Here is a 17,468-nt window from a genome sequence, read left to right on the forward strand (position 1 = left end):
CTCCGATGAATCCTGAGAGGATTCTCCGACGAATCCTGAGACGAATTGTGGACGAAAGTGGTGAGCTCGTTTCATGTTATTGTTTTCATAATATGTACATGACTGCTCGAAGCAACCCAGGGGCATAATATGCAAGCCGGAGGAAGGCAACGACCATTCGACGGGAAACTATTAATGGCCGGCCTACCAAAAGGAGGAGCTAGAAGAACTCATACGAAGGATTTGTGATCTCTAAAGCTAACGGTGTCTTCGTATGTAGCTACTATGCGTATCCAAGATAAACAGAGGAGCAATACGACTGGATGTTGAATGTACTCACTGACATGCTGGTAGGACGTAGGCCAATAGTCATCGGCGGCAATTTCAACGCCTGGGCCAGCCGCCAAACAAACGCAAGAAGATGGTGTTCACTTGGAGGTCTGGTGCAACTGGATGTGTAGCTGTGCAATGTAGGAACAGTCAGTGAACAGTCAGTATTTATTTTCCGCAAAGACGGTCGTGAATCCATCATCGAAATTACGTTCTGTGGTCCATCGTTGATGAAAGGCAGTGAGGGCAGTGGAGGGTGAGTGAGGAGTATTTCCACAGCGACCACCAGGCGATTCTCTACAAGATATGACAGAGACCTCCCACGTGTATACGGAGAAAAAGGACTTAAGAGTGGAAGTGTAAGACGAATGCCTTCGACAAGGAGACTTGTCGGCACTTCGGCGAAACAGCGATGCGACAAACTTTGACGCAGGGGAGTTGACGGAAGCGTTAGGAACGGCATGTGATGCCCGAGGAAGACGGATCCAAGGAACGGTAGACGACCAGCGTATACTGGTTGAATGTAATGCTCAGTACCCTCCGTGCGACTTACCTCCGAGCTAGACGATGAGTTCAGGCAGCACGAACTGATGCCGACAAAGAAGGGCGCAAGGTTCCGGCGTTCCGTGAAGCTAGAGCTGCCTTTAAACGAGGTATCAAGCAGAGCAAGGCGAACTGTTACAAAAAGCAATGCTAGAAAACAAACTGAAGGATATCCCACCCATGCCGTACACGAGAGCGATACGGAGTTTACCTACCGCAAATCTGTTGGTCTCCAATGACGAGCTCATTCCCGTGGCGAAAGCATTGAAGGTAAAGAATGCTCCTGGTTCGGATGGAATCCGCAACGTGGCGTTAAAGGCAGCGGTCCAGGAGTATCCAGATATGTTCAGGTCAGTGTGGCAGAAATGCCTGAAGGACTGTAGCTTTCCGGACATATGGAAGGTCCAAAAACTAGTGCTACTACCAAAATCAGGAAAGCAGCTGAGAGATCTAGCTTGGTAAACTTCTGCAGAAGGTCATCCTTAACTGATTGACGGATTGTGACGAAAGTGAGAGAGGGCAATCCACATTGCAGTTCCGAAAGAGAAAATCGATGGTGGATGCAAATCGGACTGTCGTTGAGAAGTTGGAGAAGGCATCCTTACAAAAGCAGAGAGGATATCGCTATTGTGTCACTGTTTGTGGTAAGGATAGACGTTAAAAACGCTAGTGATGCGGCGAACGGAAGGAGGACCCACCGACTGATACTAAATGTGTAAGCGTGGGGGAACCGGAAACATGGAAAAGATGTTCATCTGACGCAGTTTCTGTCCGGGCACGGCTGTTCCCAGATGTATCTGTTTCGGTTTGGTCACACGTCTTCCTCTATTTTCCCAGATTGAGCTGTCGTGAATCCAGGTCAAATCGCTGCCAAATCTCCGTTGAGACGGAGCGCCACACGAACACGTCCATTTGTTTCCAAATCCGTCAAAAGATAAACAAGCGAGCTGAAAATCGAGGAGGGCAAAAGCTTGGGTTGCTTTGTCGTTTTTTTACAAGTTTACTGCATCTGTCATTTCACTGATTCGTTATGTCGACATGTCGACTTGCAGTGTTAGAAAATGCACTAGAATAAATTTGCAACTACAAACTGTACAGTTTTATAAGTCTATTTTCAAACAAAGTGTCAATAGTTCTTTGTACGTTCTGAAGCACTTCGCTGATGGTTAAGTTAACATTAACTGGCGAGTTAGCGAAGAGCACACGCATATAGTGTAGTAATCATCAGGCGATCGAAAACCTTCTTTCCGAATATCTGTGCAAAGTTCGGAAGAGCTGCTTGCAGAACCGAGCACTGGTCTACGAGATAAATCTTGATCAAAGGTCGGTTTGGATCACGGCGGGGTGTCAAAGAGCTCCAACGTTGTGGGTCGAAATCGACGAAATGACATCGTCCTTACGATAAGCGTTGAGACCTTGGAAGAAGTAGAGATGTTGATAGCGAAGACAATCGGTACCGTCGATGCGTAGACGAGTCAACTTAAGCTGCAGTTGTCTCACCTTAAGACAGAGATGGGCATTTTCATTTATTTGTGCAATTTTAGTGATACCTTCATTTTTTCACAAATATTTGAGGGCTTTCTCATTTTTTTCATATAAACAAACGTGGTCCACGAATGAAATATCTACAAATAAACGTCAACTACTTTCCGGAATTGGAAAGGAAAAAACCTAGTTAGAACTTTTTCAACAAACAATGATAGCTGAAAAACAGCTTATTCAGCCAACTTTTTTTAAATCAAGCTTAAGAGGGGTTATTCAGCCGTTGTACAGCCATAATGTTGGTTGGGGATGGAAGCTGAGATGATGTTAGGTAGATATTTCCCCTGGACGAAACGAAAGAGTTCACACTCATCTTTATTTCTACGAATTTGACTTGCTAAATTTTGACGATCACATCTTCTAAACGTTAAACCTAAACATGGCTATTCTCCTAAAGGCATCCAAACAAACCAAATGGCACCCATTGTTGTTTTCTTACCGATATTCAATCTATGGTTGTTAGGTATGTGGTGATAATAGTTTGGTAATAGAATTAGATTTGAACATACATCCGCTCTCGGCTAACTTTCCTTTCTGTTCTAGAGACCAGCTTTCCAACAGAAAATAATAAAATAATAAATATTAACTTATGGGACGGGGGTTGTAGAATCTTTACCTAGTACAGTGTGGATCTGATACGTTTGCTGTACGTGTGCTGATGGGGGGAGGTTAAATATAAACACACGATTTTCTTTTTCTTGCTGTTGGTGGATAAAACAATAAAAACTCTAAATCGGTTAAACACCGTCCATTCCGGAAGCTAAATTTGTGAAAATATTTAAAAAGAAAAAAATCACTAACGACTAGAAGCTTATAAACAAAAACGTTTCGAATTATCGCTCGCAGTAGGCTCAATTTTGCGGCGTGGCGACCTGTCCGCCATCGGCGGTGTTTCCATGGTGATGGTTTTTACCGTGGTCACTATGATGGTTGTCATAGGTTAGGATCGCTCCGGCGTGGTTCGGTTTCAGCTCGTGCGAGTGGATGTTGATCTTTTCCTTGATTTCGTGCTCGTCCGAGGTGATGACCAGCGAACCGTGCGGTCCCCGCTGCAGATGGTGATGCTCGTCCAGTTTGTCGCCGGCATGGTGATGGTGGGCGTGGTGCCCACCGTGGGGATGATGGTTCAGAATGTCGAACTGATGCTTCAGCAGCCGTTCGTGATCCTGCTGCTGCTCGGAGGGTTGCGGCTTGACGTGAATTTGAGGGGAGTCCTCCTCCGTCTCGAGTTCCGCCCGGAGTCGGTCAAAGTCCAAGATGGCGTTCTCGGACTGGAGATTTTCCATCAGGTCGTCCCAGTTGCGATCGCTCGAGCCCTTGATCAGTTTGATCATCTCGATGAGCTGTTCGCGATCCGGTTTGGAGTTGGTCTCCTCGATGCTCTTGAGGAGACCGGTGATTTTTTGGTGCAGTAGCTTCTTGACGTTCTCGGTGTGACTGTTGTGCTCGTAGTGGTTGAGCTGGTGCTGTTGCATGTACGTTGTGCCGTGAGTTCCGCTTTGGTGCGAGTGAATCGGTGAGTGGTGGATGGGTTCCGTATCGTTTTCACTGTAGGGAACGACTTCCAGCAGTTCCGGGATGTCGTTCTGGATTAGGGAAGCTGTGGTTGAGGGCACCTGAGAGTTCAACACGAATGTTGCCATAAAAATCATCATGAAAAATACATTATTTTTTACTTAATTTGTTAACAGTGAAAGCTTTTAAAAGTTCTATTCTACAATCTGTTTGAAGCAACTCTGAAACATTCGTAAGTGCCCTGAAATCTCCTGGATTGTCTCCGAAACTCCCATGAAGCCCTCTAGAAACCCCTTTGAATCCACATGAAGCCCATATACTAGCTCATTGAATCCGGGGGTTAAAATATGGAGCTACCATCATTATTTAAGTCATGTATGATGAAAACAATAAAATGAAACGAGCTCACCACTTTCGTCTATCCGCTAAACAATGCCAAGGTTACCCTATAGCAGACTGGTACGTCATACGCACTAATCGAATTGAGTAAGACAAACAACATAACACTGCTTTGTATGGAGCGTAACACAGCGGTAGACCTCTCTAGAGGCGCTTCAAGGATTCTCAGGAGGTTCCAAGGGAGTTCTACAGGTGTTTATGGGGTCTCAGGGGGTTTCAGGGGAACTCCAGAAGCACAGGGGCTTGTCAGGGATTCTCAGATGGTTTCATTGGATCTCATGGGATTTCACGAGGTTCTAGGGCATCTTAGGCACGCTTTAGGTGTCTCGGAGACATTCCATGGGGCGTTTTAGGATGAATCAAAGGAGTCCTAGGGGGTCGCAGGGAGGAACCCGGAGGTCTAAGAGGTGGTTAAGCGGGTTTCTGTGGGTACAATGAGGTCTCAGAGGCTTTTCACGAGATCTCAGGGACGTTTTAGGAGGGCTCCAAAAGGTCTGGGTCTCAGGGAGTACCGTATGGTCTCAAGGACGTTGAAGGGGGTCGCAAGATTCGTCGGAGAATCCTCTCAGGATTCGTCGGAGAATCCTCTCAGGATTCGTCGGAGAATCCTCTCAAGATTCGTCGGAGAATCCTCTCAAGATTCGTCGGAGAATCCTCTCAGGATTCGTCGGAGAATCCTCTCAGGATTCGTTGGAGAATCCTTTCAGGATTTGTCGAAGAATCCTTTCAGGATTCGTCCGGGAATCCTCTCAGGATTCGTCCGGGAATCCTCTCAGGATTCGTCCGGGAATCCTCTCAGGATTCGTCCGGGAATCCTCTCAGGATTCGTCCGGGAATCCTCTCAGGATTCGTCCGGGAATCCTCTCAGGATTCGTCCGGGAATCCTCTCAGGATTCGTCCGGGAATCCTCTCAGGATTCGTCCGGGAATCCTCTCAGGATTCGTCCGGGAATCCTCTCAGGATTCGTCCGGGAATCCTCTCAGGATTCGTCCGGGAATCCTCTCAGGATTCGTCCGGGAATCCTCTCAGGATTCGTCCGGGAATCCTCTCAGGATTCGTCCGGGAATCCTCTCAGGATTCGTCCGGGAATCCTCTCAGGATTCGTCCGGGAATCCTCTCAGGATTCGTCCGGGAATCCTCTCAGGATTCGTCCGGGAATCCTCTCAGGCTTCGTCCGGGAATCCTCTCAGGATTCGTCCGGGAATCCTCTCAGGATTCGTCCGGGAATCCTCTCAGGATACGTCCGGGAATCCTCTCAGGATACGTCCGGGAATCCTCTCAGGATTCGTCCGGGAATCCTCTCAGGATTCGTCCGGGAATCCTCTCAGGATTCGTCCGGGAATCCTCTCAGGATTCGTCCGGGAATCCTCTCAGGATTCGTCCGGGAATCCTCTCAGGATTCGTCCGGGAATCCTCTCAGGATTCGTCCGGGAATCCTCTCAGGATTCGTCCGGGAATCCTCTCAGGATTCGTCCGGGAATCCTCTCAGGATTCGTCCAGGAATCCTCTCAGGATTCGTCCGGGAATCCTCTCAGGATACGTCCGGGAATCCTCTCAGGATTCGTCCAAGAATCCTCTCAGGATTCGTCCGGGAATCCTCTCAGGATTCGTCCGGGAATCCTCTCAGGATTCGTCCAGGAATCCTCTCAGGATTCGTCCGGGAATCCTCTCAGGATACGTCCGGGAATCCTCTCAGGATTCGTCCGGGAATCCTCTCAGGATTCGTCCGGGAATCCTCTCAGGATTCGTCCGGGAATCCTCTCAGGATTCGTCCGGGAATCCTCTCAGGATTCGTCCGGGAATCCTCTCAGGATTCGTCCGGGAATCCTCTCAGGATTCGTCCGGGAATCCTCTCAGGATTCGTCCGGGAATCCTCTCAGAATTCGTCCGGGAATCCTCTCAGGATTCGTCCGAGAATCCTCTCAGGATTCGTCCGAGAATCCTCTCAGGATTCGTCCGAGAATCCTCTCAGGATTCGTCCGAGAATCCTTTCAAGGATTCATCGGAGAATCCTTTCAAGAATTCATCGGAGAATCCTCTCAGGTTTCGCCGGGTAATCCTCTCAGGATTCGTCGGAGAATCCTCTCAGGTTTCGTCGGGTAATCCTCTCAGGATTCGTCGGAGAATCCTCTCAGGATTCGTCGGAGAATCCTCTCAGGATTCGTCGGAGAATCCTCTCAGGATTCGTCGGAGAATCCTCTCAGGATTCGTCGGAGAATCCTCTCAGGATTCGTCGGAGAATCCTCTCAGGATTCGTCCGGGAATCCTCTCAGAATTCGTCCGGGAATCCTCTCAGAATTCGTCCGGGAATCCTCTCAGGATTCGTCCGAGAATCCTCTCAGGATTCGTCCGAGAATCCTTTCAGGATTCGTCCGAGAATCCTTTCAAGGATTCATCGGAGAATCCTTTCAAGAATTCATCGGAGAATCCTTTCAAGGATTCGTCGGAGAATCCTTTCAAGGATTCGTCGGAGAATCCTTTCAAGGATTCGTCGGAGAATCCTTTCAAGGATTCGTCGGAGAATCCTTTCAAGGATTCGTCGGAGAATCCTTTCAAGGATTCGTCGGAGAATCCTTTCAAGGATTCGTCGGAGAATCCTTTCAAGGATTCGTCGGAGAATCCTTTCAAGGATTTGTCGGAGAATCCTTTCAAGGATTCGTCGGAGAATCCTTTCAAGGATTCGTCGGAGAATCCTTTCAAGGATTCGTCGGAGAATCCTTTCAAGGATTCGTCGGAGAATCCTTTCAAGGATTCGTCGGAGAATCCTTTCAAGGATTCGTCGGAGAATCCTTTCAAGGATTCGTCGGAGAATCCTTTCAAGGATTCGTCGGAGAATCCTTTCAAGGATTCGTCGGAGAATCCTTTCAAGGATTCGTCGGAGAATCCTTTCAAGGATTCGTCGGAGAATCCTTTCAAGGATTCGTCGGAGAATCCTTTCAAGGATTCGTCGGAGAATCCTTTCAAGGATTCGTCGGAGAATCCTTTCAAGGATTCGTCGGAGAATCCTTTCAAGGATTCGTCGGAGAATCCTTTCAAGGATTCGTCGGAGAATCCTTTCAAGGATTCGTCGGAGAATCCTTTCAAGGATTCGTCGGAGAATCCTTTCAAGGATTCGTCGGAGAATCCTTTCAAGGATTCGTCGGAGAATCCTTTCAAGGATTCGTCGGAGAATCCTTTCAAGGATTCGTCGGAGAATCCTTTCAAGGATTCGTCGGAGAATCCTTTCAAGGATTCGTCGGAGAATCCTTTCAAGGATTCGTCGGAGAATCCTTTCAAGGATTCGTCGGAGAATCCTTTCAAGGATTCGTCGGAGAATCCTTTCAAGGATTCGTCGGAGAATCCTTTCAAGGATTCGTCGGAGAATCCTTTCAAGGATTCGTCGGAGAATCCTTTCAAGGATTCGTCGGAGAATCCTTTCAAGGATTCGTAGGAGAATCCTTTCAAGGATTCGTCGGAGAATCCTTTCAAGGATTCGTCGGAGAATCCTTTCAAGGATTCGTCGGAGAATCCTTTCAAGGATTCGTCGGAGAATCCTTTCAAGGATTCGTCGGAGAATCCTTTCAAGGATTCGTCGGAGAATCCTTTCAAGGATTCGTCGGAGAATCCTTTCAAGGATTCGTCGGAGAATCCTTTCAAGGATTCGTCGGAGAATCCTTTCAAGGATTCGTCGGAGAATCCTTTCAAGGATTCGTCGGAGAATCCTTTCAAGGATTCGTCGGAGAATCCTTTCAAGGATTCGTCGGAGAATCCTTCCAGGATTCGTCGGAGAATCCTTCCAGGATTCGTCGGAGAATCCTTCCAGGATTCGTCGGAGAATCCTTCCGGGATTCGTCGGAGAATCCTTCCGGGATTCGTCGGAGAATCCTTCCGGGATTCGTCGGAGAATCCTTCCAGGATTCGTCGGAGAATCCTTCCAGGATTCGTCGGAGAATCCTTCCAGGATTCGTCGGAGAATCCTTCCAGGATTCGTCGGAGAATCCTTCCAGGATTCGTCGGAGAATCCTTCCAGGATTCGTCGGAGAATCCTTCCAGGATTCGTCGGAGAATCCTTCCAGGATTCGTCGGAGAATCCTTCCAGGATTCGTCGGAGAATCCTTCCAGGATTCGTCGGAGAATCCTTCCAGGATTCGTCGGAGAATCCTTCCAGGATTCGTCGGAGAATCCTTCCAGGATTCGTCGGAGAATCCTTCCAGGATTCGTCGGAGAATCCTTCCAGGATTCGTCGGAGAATCCTTCCAGGATTCGTCGGAGAATCCTTCCAGGATTCGTCGGAGAATCCTTCCAGGATTCGTCGGAGAATCCTTCCAGGATTCGTCGGAGAATCCTTCCAGGATTCGTCGGAGAATCCTTCCAGGATTCGTCGGAGAATCCTTCCAGGATTCGTCGGAGAATCCTTCCAGGATTCGTCGGAGAATCCTTCCAGGATTCGTCGGAGAATCCTTCCAGGATTCGTCGGAGAATCCTTCCAGGATTCGTCGGAGAATCCTTCCAGGATTCGTCGGAGAATCCTTCCAGGATTCGTCGGAGAATCCTTCCAGGATTCGTCGGAGAATCCTTCCAGGATTCGTCGGAGAATCCTTCCAGGATTCGTCGGAGAATCCTTCCAGGATTCGTCGGAGAATCCTTCCAGGATTCGTCGGAGAATCCTTCCAGGATTCGTCGGAGAATCCTTCCAGGATTCGTCGGAGAATCCTTCCAGGATTCGTCGGAGAATCCTTCCAGGATTCGTCGGAGAATCCTTCCAGGATTCGTCGGAGAATCCTTCCAGGATTCGTCGGAGAATCCTTCCAGGATTCGTCGGAGAATCCTTCCAGGATTCGTCGGAGAATCCTTCCAGGATTCGTCGGAGAATCCTTCCAGGATTCGTCGGAGAATCCTTCCAGGATTCGTCGGAGAATCCTTCCAGGATTCGTCGGAGAATCCTTCCAGGATTCGTCGGAGAATCCTTCCAGGATTCGTCGGAGAATCCTTCCAGGATTCGTCGGAGAATCCTTCCAGGATTCGTCGGAGAATCCTTCCAGGATTCGTCGGAGAATCCTTCCAGGATTCGTCGGAGAATCCTTCCAGGATTCGTCGGAGAATCCTTCCAGGATTCGTCGGAGAATCCTTCCAGGATTCGTCGGAGAATCCTTCCAGGATTCGTCGGAGAATCCTTCCAGGATTCGTCCGAGAATCCTTCCAGGATTCGTCCGAGAATCCTTCCAGGATTCGTCCGAGAATCCTTCCAGGATTCGTCCGAGAATCCTTCCAGGATTCGTCCGAGAATCCTTCCAGGATTCGTCCGAGAATCCTTCCAGGATTCGTCCGAGAATCCTTCCAGGATTCGTCCGAGAATCCTTCCAGGATTCGTCCGAGAATCCTTCCAGGATTCGTCCGAGAATCCTTCCAGGATTCGTCCGAGAATCCTTCCAGGATTCGTCCGAGAATCCTTCCAGGATTCGTCCGAGAATCCTTCCAGGATTCGTCCGAGAATCCTTCCAGGATTCGTCCGAGAATCCTTCCAGGATTCGTCCGAGAATCCTTCCAGGATTCGTCCGAGAATCCTTCCAGGATTCGTCCGAGAATCCTTCCAGGATTCGTCCGAGAATCCTTCCAGGATTCGTCCGAGAATCCTTCCAGGATTCGTCCGAGAATCCTTCCAGGATTCGTCCGAGAATCCTTCCAGGATTCGTCCGAGAATCCTTCCAGGATTCGTCCGAGAATCCTTCCAGGATTCGTCCGAGAATCCTTCCAGGATTCGTCCGAGAATCCTTCCAGGATTCGTCCGAGAATCCTTCCAGGATTCGTCCGAGAATCCTTCCAGGATTCGTCCGAGAATCCTTCCAGGATTCGTCCGAGAATCCTTCCAGGATTCGTCCGAGAATCCTTCCAGGATTCGTCCGAGAATCCTTCCAGGATTCGTCCGAGAATCCTTCCAGGATTCGTCCGAGAATCCTTCCAGGATTCGTCCGAGAATCCTTCCAGGATTCGTCCGAGAATCCTTCCAGGATTCGTCCGAGAATCCTTCCAGGATTCGTCCGAGAATCCTTCCAGGATTCGTCCGAGAATCCTTCCAGGATTCGTCCGAGAATCCTTCCAGGATTCGTCCGAGAATCCTTCCAGGATTCGTCCGAGAATCCTTCCAGGATTCGTCCGAGAATCCTTCCAGGATTCGTCCGAGAATCCTTCCAGGATTCGTCCGAGAATCCTTCCAGGATTCGTCCGAGAATCCTTCCAGGATTCGTCCGAGAATCCTTCCAGGATTCGTCCGAGAATCCTTCCAGGATTCGTCCGAGAATCCTCTCAGAATTCGTCGGAGAATCCATTCAGAATTCGTCGAAGAATCCTTTCAGGATTCGTCGGAGAATCCATTCAGGATTCGTCGGAGAATCCTTTTAGGATTCGTCGGAGAATCCTTTCAGGATTCGTCGGAGAATCCTTTCAGGATTCGTTGGAGAACCCTTTCATGATTCGTCGGAGAATCCTTTCATGATTCGTCGGAGAATCCTTTCAGGATTCGTCGGAGAATCCTTTCAGGATTCGTCGGAGAATCCTTTCAGGATTCGTCGGAGAATCCTTTCAGGATTCGTCGGAGAATCCTTTCAGGATTCGTCGGAGAATCCTTTCAGGATTCGTCGGAGAATCCTTTCAGGATTCGTTGGAGAATCCTTTCAGGATTCGTCGGAGAATCCTCTCAGGATTCGCCGGAGAATCCTCTCAGGATTCGTCGGAGAATCCTCTCAGGATTCGTCGGAGAATCCTTTCAGGATTCGTCGGAGAATCTTTTCAGGATTCGTCCGAGAATCCTCTCAGGATTCGTCCGAGAATCCTCTCAGGATTCGTCCGAGAATCCTCTCAGGATTCGTCCGAGAATCCTCTCAGGATTCGTCCGAGAATCCTTTCAGGATTCGTCGGGGAATCCTCTCAGGATTCGTCGGAGAATCCTCTTAGGATTCGCCGGAGAATCCTCTCAGGATTCGTCGGAGAATCCTCTCAGGATTCGTCGGAGAATCCTCTCAGGATTCGTCGGAGAATCCTTTCAGGATTCGTCGGAGAATCTTTTCAGGATTCGTCCGAGAATCCTCTCAGGATTCGTCCGAGAATCCTCTCAGGATTCGTCCGAGAATCCTCTCAGGATTCGTCCGAGAATCCTCTCAGGATTCGTCCGAGAATCCTTTCAGGATTCGTCGGAGAATACTCTCAGGATTCGTCGGAGAATCCTCTTAGGATTCGCCGGAGAATCCTCTCAGGATTCGTCGGAGAATCCTCTCAGGATTCGTCGGAGAATCCTCTCAGGATTCATCGGAGAATCCTTTCAGGATTCGTCGGAGAATCCTTTCAGGATTCGTCGGAGAATCCTTCCAGGATTCGTCGGAGAATCCTTCCAGGATTCGTCGGAGAATCCTTCCAGGATTCGCCGGAGAATTCTTCCAGGATTCGTCGGAGAATTCTCTCAGGATTCGTCGGAGAATTCTTCCAGGATTCGTCGGAGAATTCTTCCAGGATTCGTCGGAGAATTCTTCCAGGATTCGTCGGAGAAAGTGTAATAAATGGATTCTCGTATCTTAGTAGGCGTGACCTCACCTGCGTCACTTGGTAGTCCTGATGATGATGACTGTGATGCTTCTTATGCGTTTGCTTCTCGCAAGATGTGCAGGAACAGTTCTTAATAATCTGCACCCTCTTCACAAGCACGGCCGGCTTCGATTCCTCGTCATTATTGTTGCTGGAATTTTCCGAACAATCCAAGGTCACCTAAAATCAGAAAGATTTCGTTATTCCCATTCCATCGCACATAGCAACCTGGTGCTAATCAATCACGTACATGATGCCACGTGGTTTCCGACGGTTGACAGCTGTCACAGTACGGCCCAATCACTTCGCCCGGGTCGGACGGTTCCGTGTGGGGAATCGAGTAGCTGAAGCAGGCTCCCACGCAAACATTGTTATCGATCGTTACCTGCTTGCAGCCCGGGTAACTGATCACCTGGCTTATGTTTCGCGTGGAACACCACGAGTGCTTATCCGGGTAGAGCACGATGTTGTGGACCTAGAATCGCGGCGCAAAAATATTTGACTCCATTTCAAACACAACAACCATGAGACGGACGCTAATTGAGTCTCACCTTATGCTCACGATTTCCGTAGGCTGCTGCGATTAGCAGCAGCAGCAGTGGGCTTCCCCACACAGCAGGCCAACCGCTCATGTTGGCGTGGTTTCAAGCAAAGCAACCTGTGAAGCAGAACAAGGTGTCATTACGATGGACGGCATTACCGACTTGCGTACTTGCAGAACGACGACGACACGGCACACCGACCGAAGCAACCCATGAAAAACCACGCACGCCACGCGAGGATCGGAAAGAGTGTGGAAGAAAGTTTGTCACTTGCTTGCTCGTTGAAGTCACTTTCGCACCGCGCGCGCAAGTGTATGCGTGCAACGCACGTTGCACCGCCTACTACGACGATGCGTCATTTTCTTCTCTCGATTCGGTCGTCGGTTGGTTGGTTCCAGTTTGTCTCGTTCGATGCCAATCGATCGATCGACCACCGATCGATCGAGTGGCGATTGAACGGAGACCGATCGTTGTTGATGGGGCACGCGTTCTGCCGTGTGAATTACGTGATCTATCTCGAAGCGCTGGGACGTACTGACGTAACCGCTTAGTATTCTCTTCTCGTTGTTGTTGTTCCCGTGTTGGACACACTATAGACGAGTGCACCGATGAACTGAATTCATCGCGGCCCGAGAATTTTGACACTAGAGCGGGGTCGCTTCCAATCAGAAGTGAAAGATTTCCAATCAGAATTGAACAATTCTGATTGGGAACGACCCCGCTGTAGTGTCAAAATTCTCGGACCGCGATGAATTCAGTTCATCGGTGCACTCGTCTATTGATAGAAGAGACGACACGTACAATGGACTTATCCACCGATGAACCGAATTCATCGCGGTCCGAGAATTTTGACACTAGAGCGGGGTCTGTTCCAATCAGAATCGTCCAATTCTGATTGGAACGGCCCCGCTCTAGTGTCAAAATTCTTGGACCGCGATGAATTCCGTTCATCGGTGGATAAGTCCATACGGTGAAGGAAAATCCCCACCAATCGGACCGTGGCTGTTGTTTGGAGTAATCTTGCACGGCTTAAGGGCAAAACGCAATTAACCGATCAACAAGATCCAAGATCATTGTTTGAGGAGGGTGGCGGAGGATCGGCGTTTAGATGACTATATGTAATAAGTACAAACACCACAGGACAGTATCCAACGTACTCTGTCGTACTCGTTTCTATCGAGCAGAGTGCTGCTTATAGATTGAAATGTCAACATTTGTTCTACGCTCAAAACAATCGGTATGACTGTAAATATCGGCGCTATGTGAAAAAATCACATAAAATCTCATTCAGACTAGTTAACGATTTAACTGATTCTCGTGAAGCACCTATGGACTTCTGCACGAATTAAAGCTTGCCTGCTTACTCTCACAGAAAATTTTAATGTTTGAGCGGTACCGCTCCGCTCAAACGTCAAATTTTTGGTGAGAGTAAGTAGGCCAGCATAAATTCGTGAAGAAGTTCATATGATCAATGACTACAAACACCCCACTTATCGAATCACTGGTATGACAGTTACATAGTTAATTCGAAAAACTGGTCACTCTGAGGTCGTTTTCAGCGGTGATCCGTTTTTTGATCCAAATTTATAACAGTTCTAAAAATTTGAAACGTTAAAAAGAGACCAAATACCGCTCGCTTCTACCGAGTGTTTGTTTCCAATTGATCACTAAAAAACTTAAACGGCCGCTATGAAATGGATAGATAGCGATACCGTAGCCTTGTGCGTTTGACATAACTCGACTGCTGTCACAATGTTAATGTCCATATACGGTGGCGCCTTTGTTTACATGCGGTGAACGGAAGAAAGGTTTGCTTCATTGATCCATTCAAAAAATGCGGATGTCCCGCCAACTCGTAAATGTTTTGAAAGATGAAGTAGGTATTTTTGTTTTTCAAGATGAAACTTATTTACGGAAATATGTACCGAGGATTCCCAAGGTTTCAATGTAGCTGGTGATTCCGTGTCAAATCTTTACAAGTTCCTCGAATGGGGATCCACCCTAGTTTTCTCCAAAAAAAATCATTTTACAGCTCCGTCGAAAAATCTACCCAGTGTAGAGTGATGCAAACAAATATGAGACTGATATTTGGTCGAGTGTAGCAGTGCGGATGATAACGACGTCAATAACAATCGGGAGAAGACGAAAAAAAAAACGACGAAATTTGTTGAGAGACATCCCTAAAACTGCAATTTGCATTCAGCACACACAACACTTTGCAGTTTGACTTTGGTGCCAGATCATACTTTGACATAAGGCTAGGGATGTAATACCGGTAATACCGGTACCGAAAATACCGGTATTACCGACCAATTTTTGGTACCGAAATACCGGTACTGACTGAACCTTGGTACCGGTACTTTCGGTACCGTGAATCTCTCCAGAAGTAATGAAATCCTATCATTAGTATAGCCAATATGCAATAGTAATAAACGAAAACCTTTAAAACCAAGTACAACAATCAGAACAAACACTTCATATATGCAACCTTTCTGCAAATCCAGGATATCATAGCAATGATAAGTGTTAGAAATAGATTTGCAAGCTTAGAATAAAACTTGTTAGATTACGGTTTTTCTTTTACCGACTTTTCGAACTCTCTAAGCAAAATACCCTCTCTTCGAATAGGATTTCTTGTCATTTCTTCAGTATTTAGAATTTCTTCGCATCATTAACGAAAAAAATCAGTGAAATCTTCTTCTGATTCCACTTAGCAGCTCTCCATCTGATTTTGGTACAAGTAAGGTTGTTCCTGTTTCATTTTAGACTCACCAAGGTACTGCCTGTGAAACTGCGCAGAAGCTAAACAATAGTTCCAAAACAGTTTCATACAACTACTTTTTTTTAAATATTTTTTATCTATTCATGTTTTTTGTTTAATTTAGCGTTTTCTGGTTAGATTTTATGACACCTAAAAAAACGGAATTCACATGTGCCTGGTAAATTGAAGATTATCTGTTGCACAATTGATTACTCTTCATTTTAGTGAAAAAAAATCAGTACCGGTATTTTACCGGTACTACCGGTACTGTAAGCCCCAGTACCGAAATACCGGTACTCACCAAAAGTGCTCGGTACTGCGACCCCTACATAAGGCAATCCATGAGACAGATGCGATCAGCTGATTTTGTTGTTTACCATGTATGTTTGACATCCGATGATCGGGGTGACAGTTGAACACAAAGATTTGTTAAGTATCGACGACACTTGACGAAACTTTGTTAAGTAGTACTCACACTGTGTTTTTTTTTGGCTGTCACCCCCATCGCGAAAAGTCATCATGGATTGCCTTATGGACGGGAGATCGGCTTGATGAGAGGAATTCAGCGAAGAGGAGTTGACGCGTCCCTAGGGGCAAGACACTGTGCAAACGAGAGCAACTCTGAGAAATTCTGAGTTACACTTTTCATCGATGATCGAAGAAATTTGTTGAGAGACATCCCTAAAACTGCAATTTTCATTCAGCACACGCAACACTTTGCAGTTTGACATTGGTGCCAGATCACACTTTGGCATAAACGGGAGAAAATCTGAGGAACTGTGAGAAATTCTGAACAACACCTCGAGCACAGATTTGCTCTCGTTAGATCTGTCCTGCCCCTAGACGCGTCCAAACAGTAAATGACGTCGAAGCTTGCCCGACTAGAAAATTATATCAAGTTTATATCATATTATGTTATGATGTTATAATATTTTTTCTATAACTTATTATGTTATAAACTAGATGCAGGATGATGTTAAAATAACTAAAATTGTAACAAAAAGTACAGTGGTCTAATCTAGATAGTAACCTATTTTGTTATAATCAGATCAAAATTATAACAAAATGTGAGATGAGTTTCAGCCTCGATATTGCTATTTTCTATCAAAATTTGATATAATTTTGTAATATTGTTTTCCAAGTGTCGAAGGATCAAAACTAAATTATAATACAATGAATCATCAAACAACATTTATAACATAATGTGAACATCAAGGATGTTGAACATGATTATATCACAATGAGTTATAAGTATCATGGTTTGTTAGGATTAGGTTATATTTTTGTTACAATTCTCTAGTCGACATGTGTCTCCGGGTGTTCTACTTATGATTCCTTCAGGAGTTCCACCTGAGATTCGACATACAGAGACACTGTCGAGCGAGTCAATACCAAGGTCAATACGGAAATTCAGCCAGGAGTTTTTGTGGGAATTCTTGCAAAAATTCCTACGGAAATTCTTAAGTTACATCTGGAATTCATCCAGGAGTTCCAATAAGAATTCCTCTTGCAGATCCTATGGGATTTCCTCCAGGTCTTCTTATGGGAATTGCTAGAGGAGTTTGTATAGAAACTCTTAGAGGAGTTTCTATGGAAATTCCTCCAGAAACTCTTATGTGTATTCCCTCCAAGAGCTGATTGAAAACCCTGCAAAAGTTCCTACGGGAGTTCCTTCAGAAGTGCCTAGGAGAATTCCTTCTGGAGTTTGCACAAGTTTTTTGTGCGAATTTCTCCAGGAGTGGAAATACATCCGAGAGTTATATTGACATTCCTGCAGCATTTACCACGAGAGTTTATCAAAGAGTAAATAGAAGAATTCCTTCAGGTGTCCGGTCCCTAGGTGAATCCCACAAGACTTCCTTCAGACTTCAAGAGTTAACACTTGTCCTCCTCCTGGAGTTCGTCCAAGAATTCCCACGGACATTGCTACTGCAGTTGCTACGAAAATTCCTAGAGGAGGTTAAAACGGAATCCCTCGAGGAGTTCCCTCGGAAATTGCTCCGAAAGCCTTGTCAGGATTAATCTGCGCATCTCATAAAGATTCGTAGGAAAATCTTCTACGGATTCATCCAATACCTATGCAATATGCTTCGCATAATTCGTCAGTAAACTTCTGAAAATTCATCACGACACTTCATCAAAAGTATGGTCACCAGAAACCTTAATATTTGTCTCAGAGCCCACTCCAAACACATATGGCAACCTCATATGAAACTTTATAGCAATATCATGGTAACCTCCTCATGATTCGTTTGGAATTCTTCTCCGGATTAGATACCTTGCCAGAATTCGTCTGGTATGCT

The 17,468-nt window shown here is 46.6% G+C and overlaps 1 protein-coding gene across 1 annotated transcript in view; it reads right to left on the reverse strand.

Moving 5' to 3' along the window:
- Positions 1 to 2,693: 2,693 nt before the first annotated feature.
- LOC109415715 (uncharacterized) overlaps positions 2,694 to 17,468 on the reverse strand; it is a 42,007-nt gene continuing 27,232 nt past the window's right edge. Inside the window, exons 2-5 of the mRNA XM_019689650.3 lie at positions 12,414 to 12,520; positions 12,113 to 12,337; positions 11,872 to 12,042; positions 2,694 to 4,010 (exon numbers count right to left, since the gene is read on the reverse strand). Of these exons, the coding sequence (XP_019545195.2) occupies positions 3,246 to 4,010; positions 11,872 to 12,042; positions 12,113 to 12,337; positions 12,414 to 12,494 (1,242 nt within the window). The 5' untranslated portion in view covers positions 12,495 to 12,520 and the 3' untranslated portion in view covers positions 2,694 to 3,245. The remainder of the gene's footprint in view (positions 4,011 to 11,871; positions 12,043 to 12,112; positions 12,338 to 12,413; positions 12,521 to 17,468) is intronic.

Source organism: Aedes albopictus, chromosome 1 (genome assembly GCF_035046485.1).
Source record: "Aedes albopictus strain Foshan chromosome 1, AalbF5, whole genome shotgun sequence".
Taxonomy (NCBI): Eukaryota; Metazoa; Arthropoda; class Insecta; order Diptera; family Culicidae; genus Aedes; species Aedes albopictus.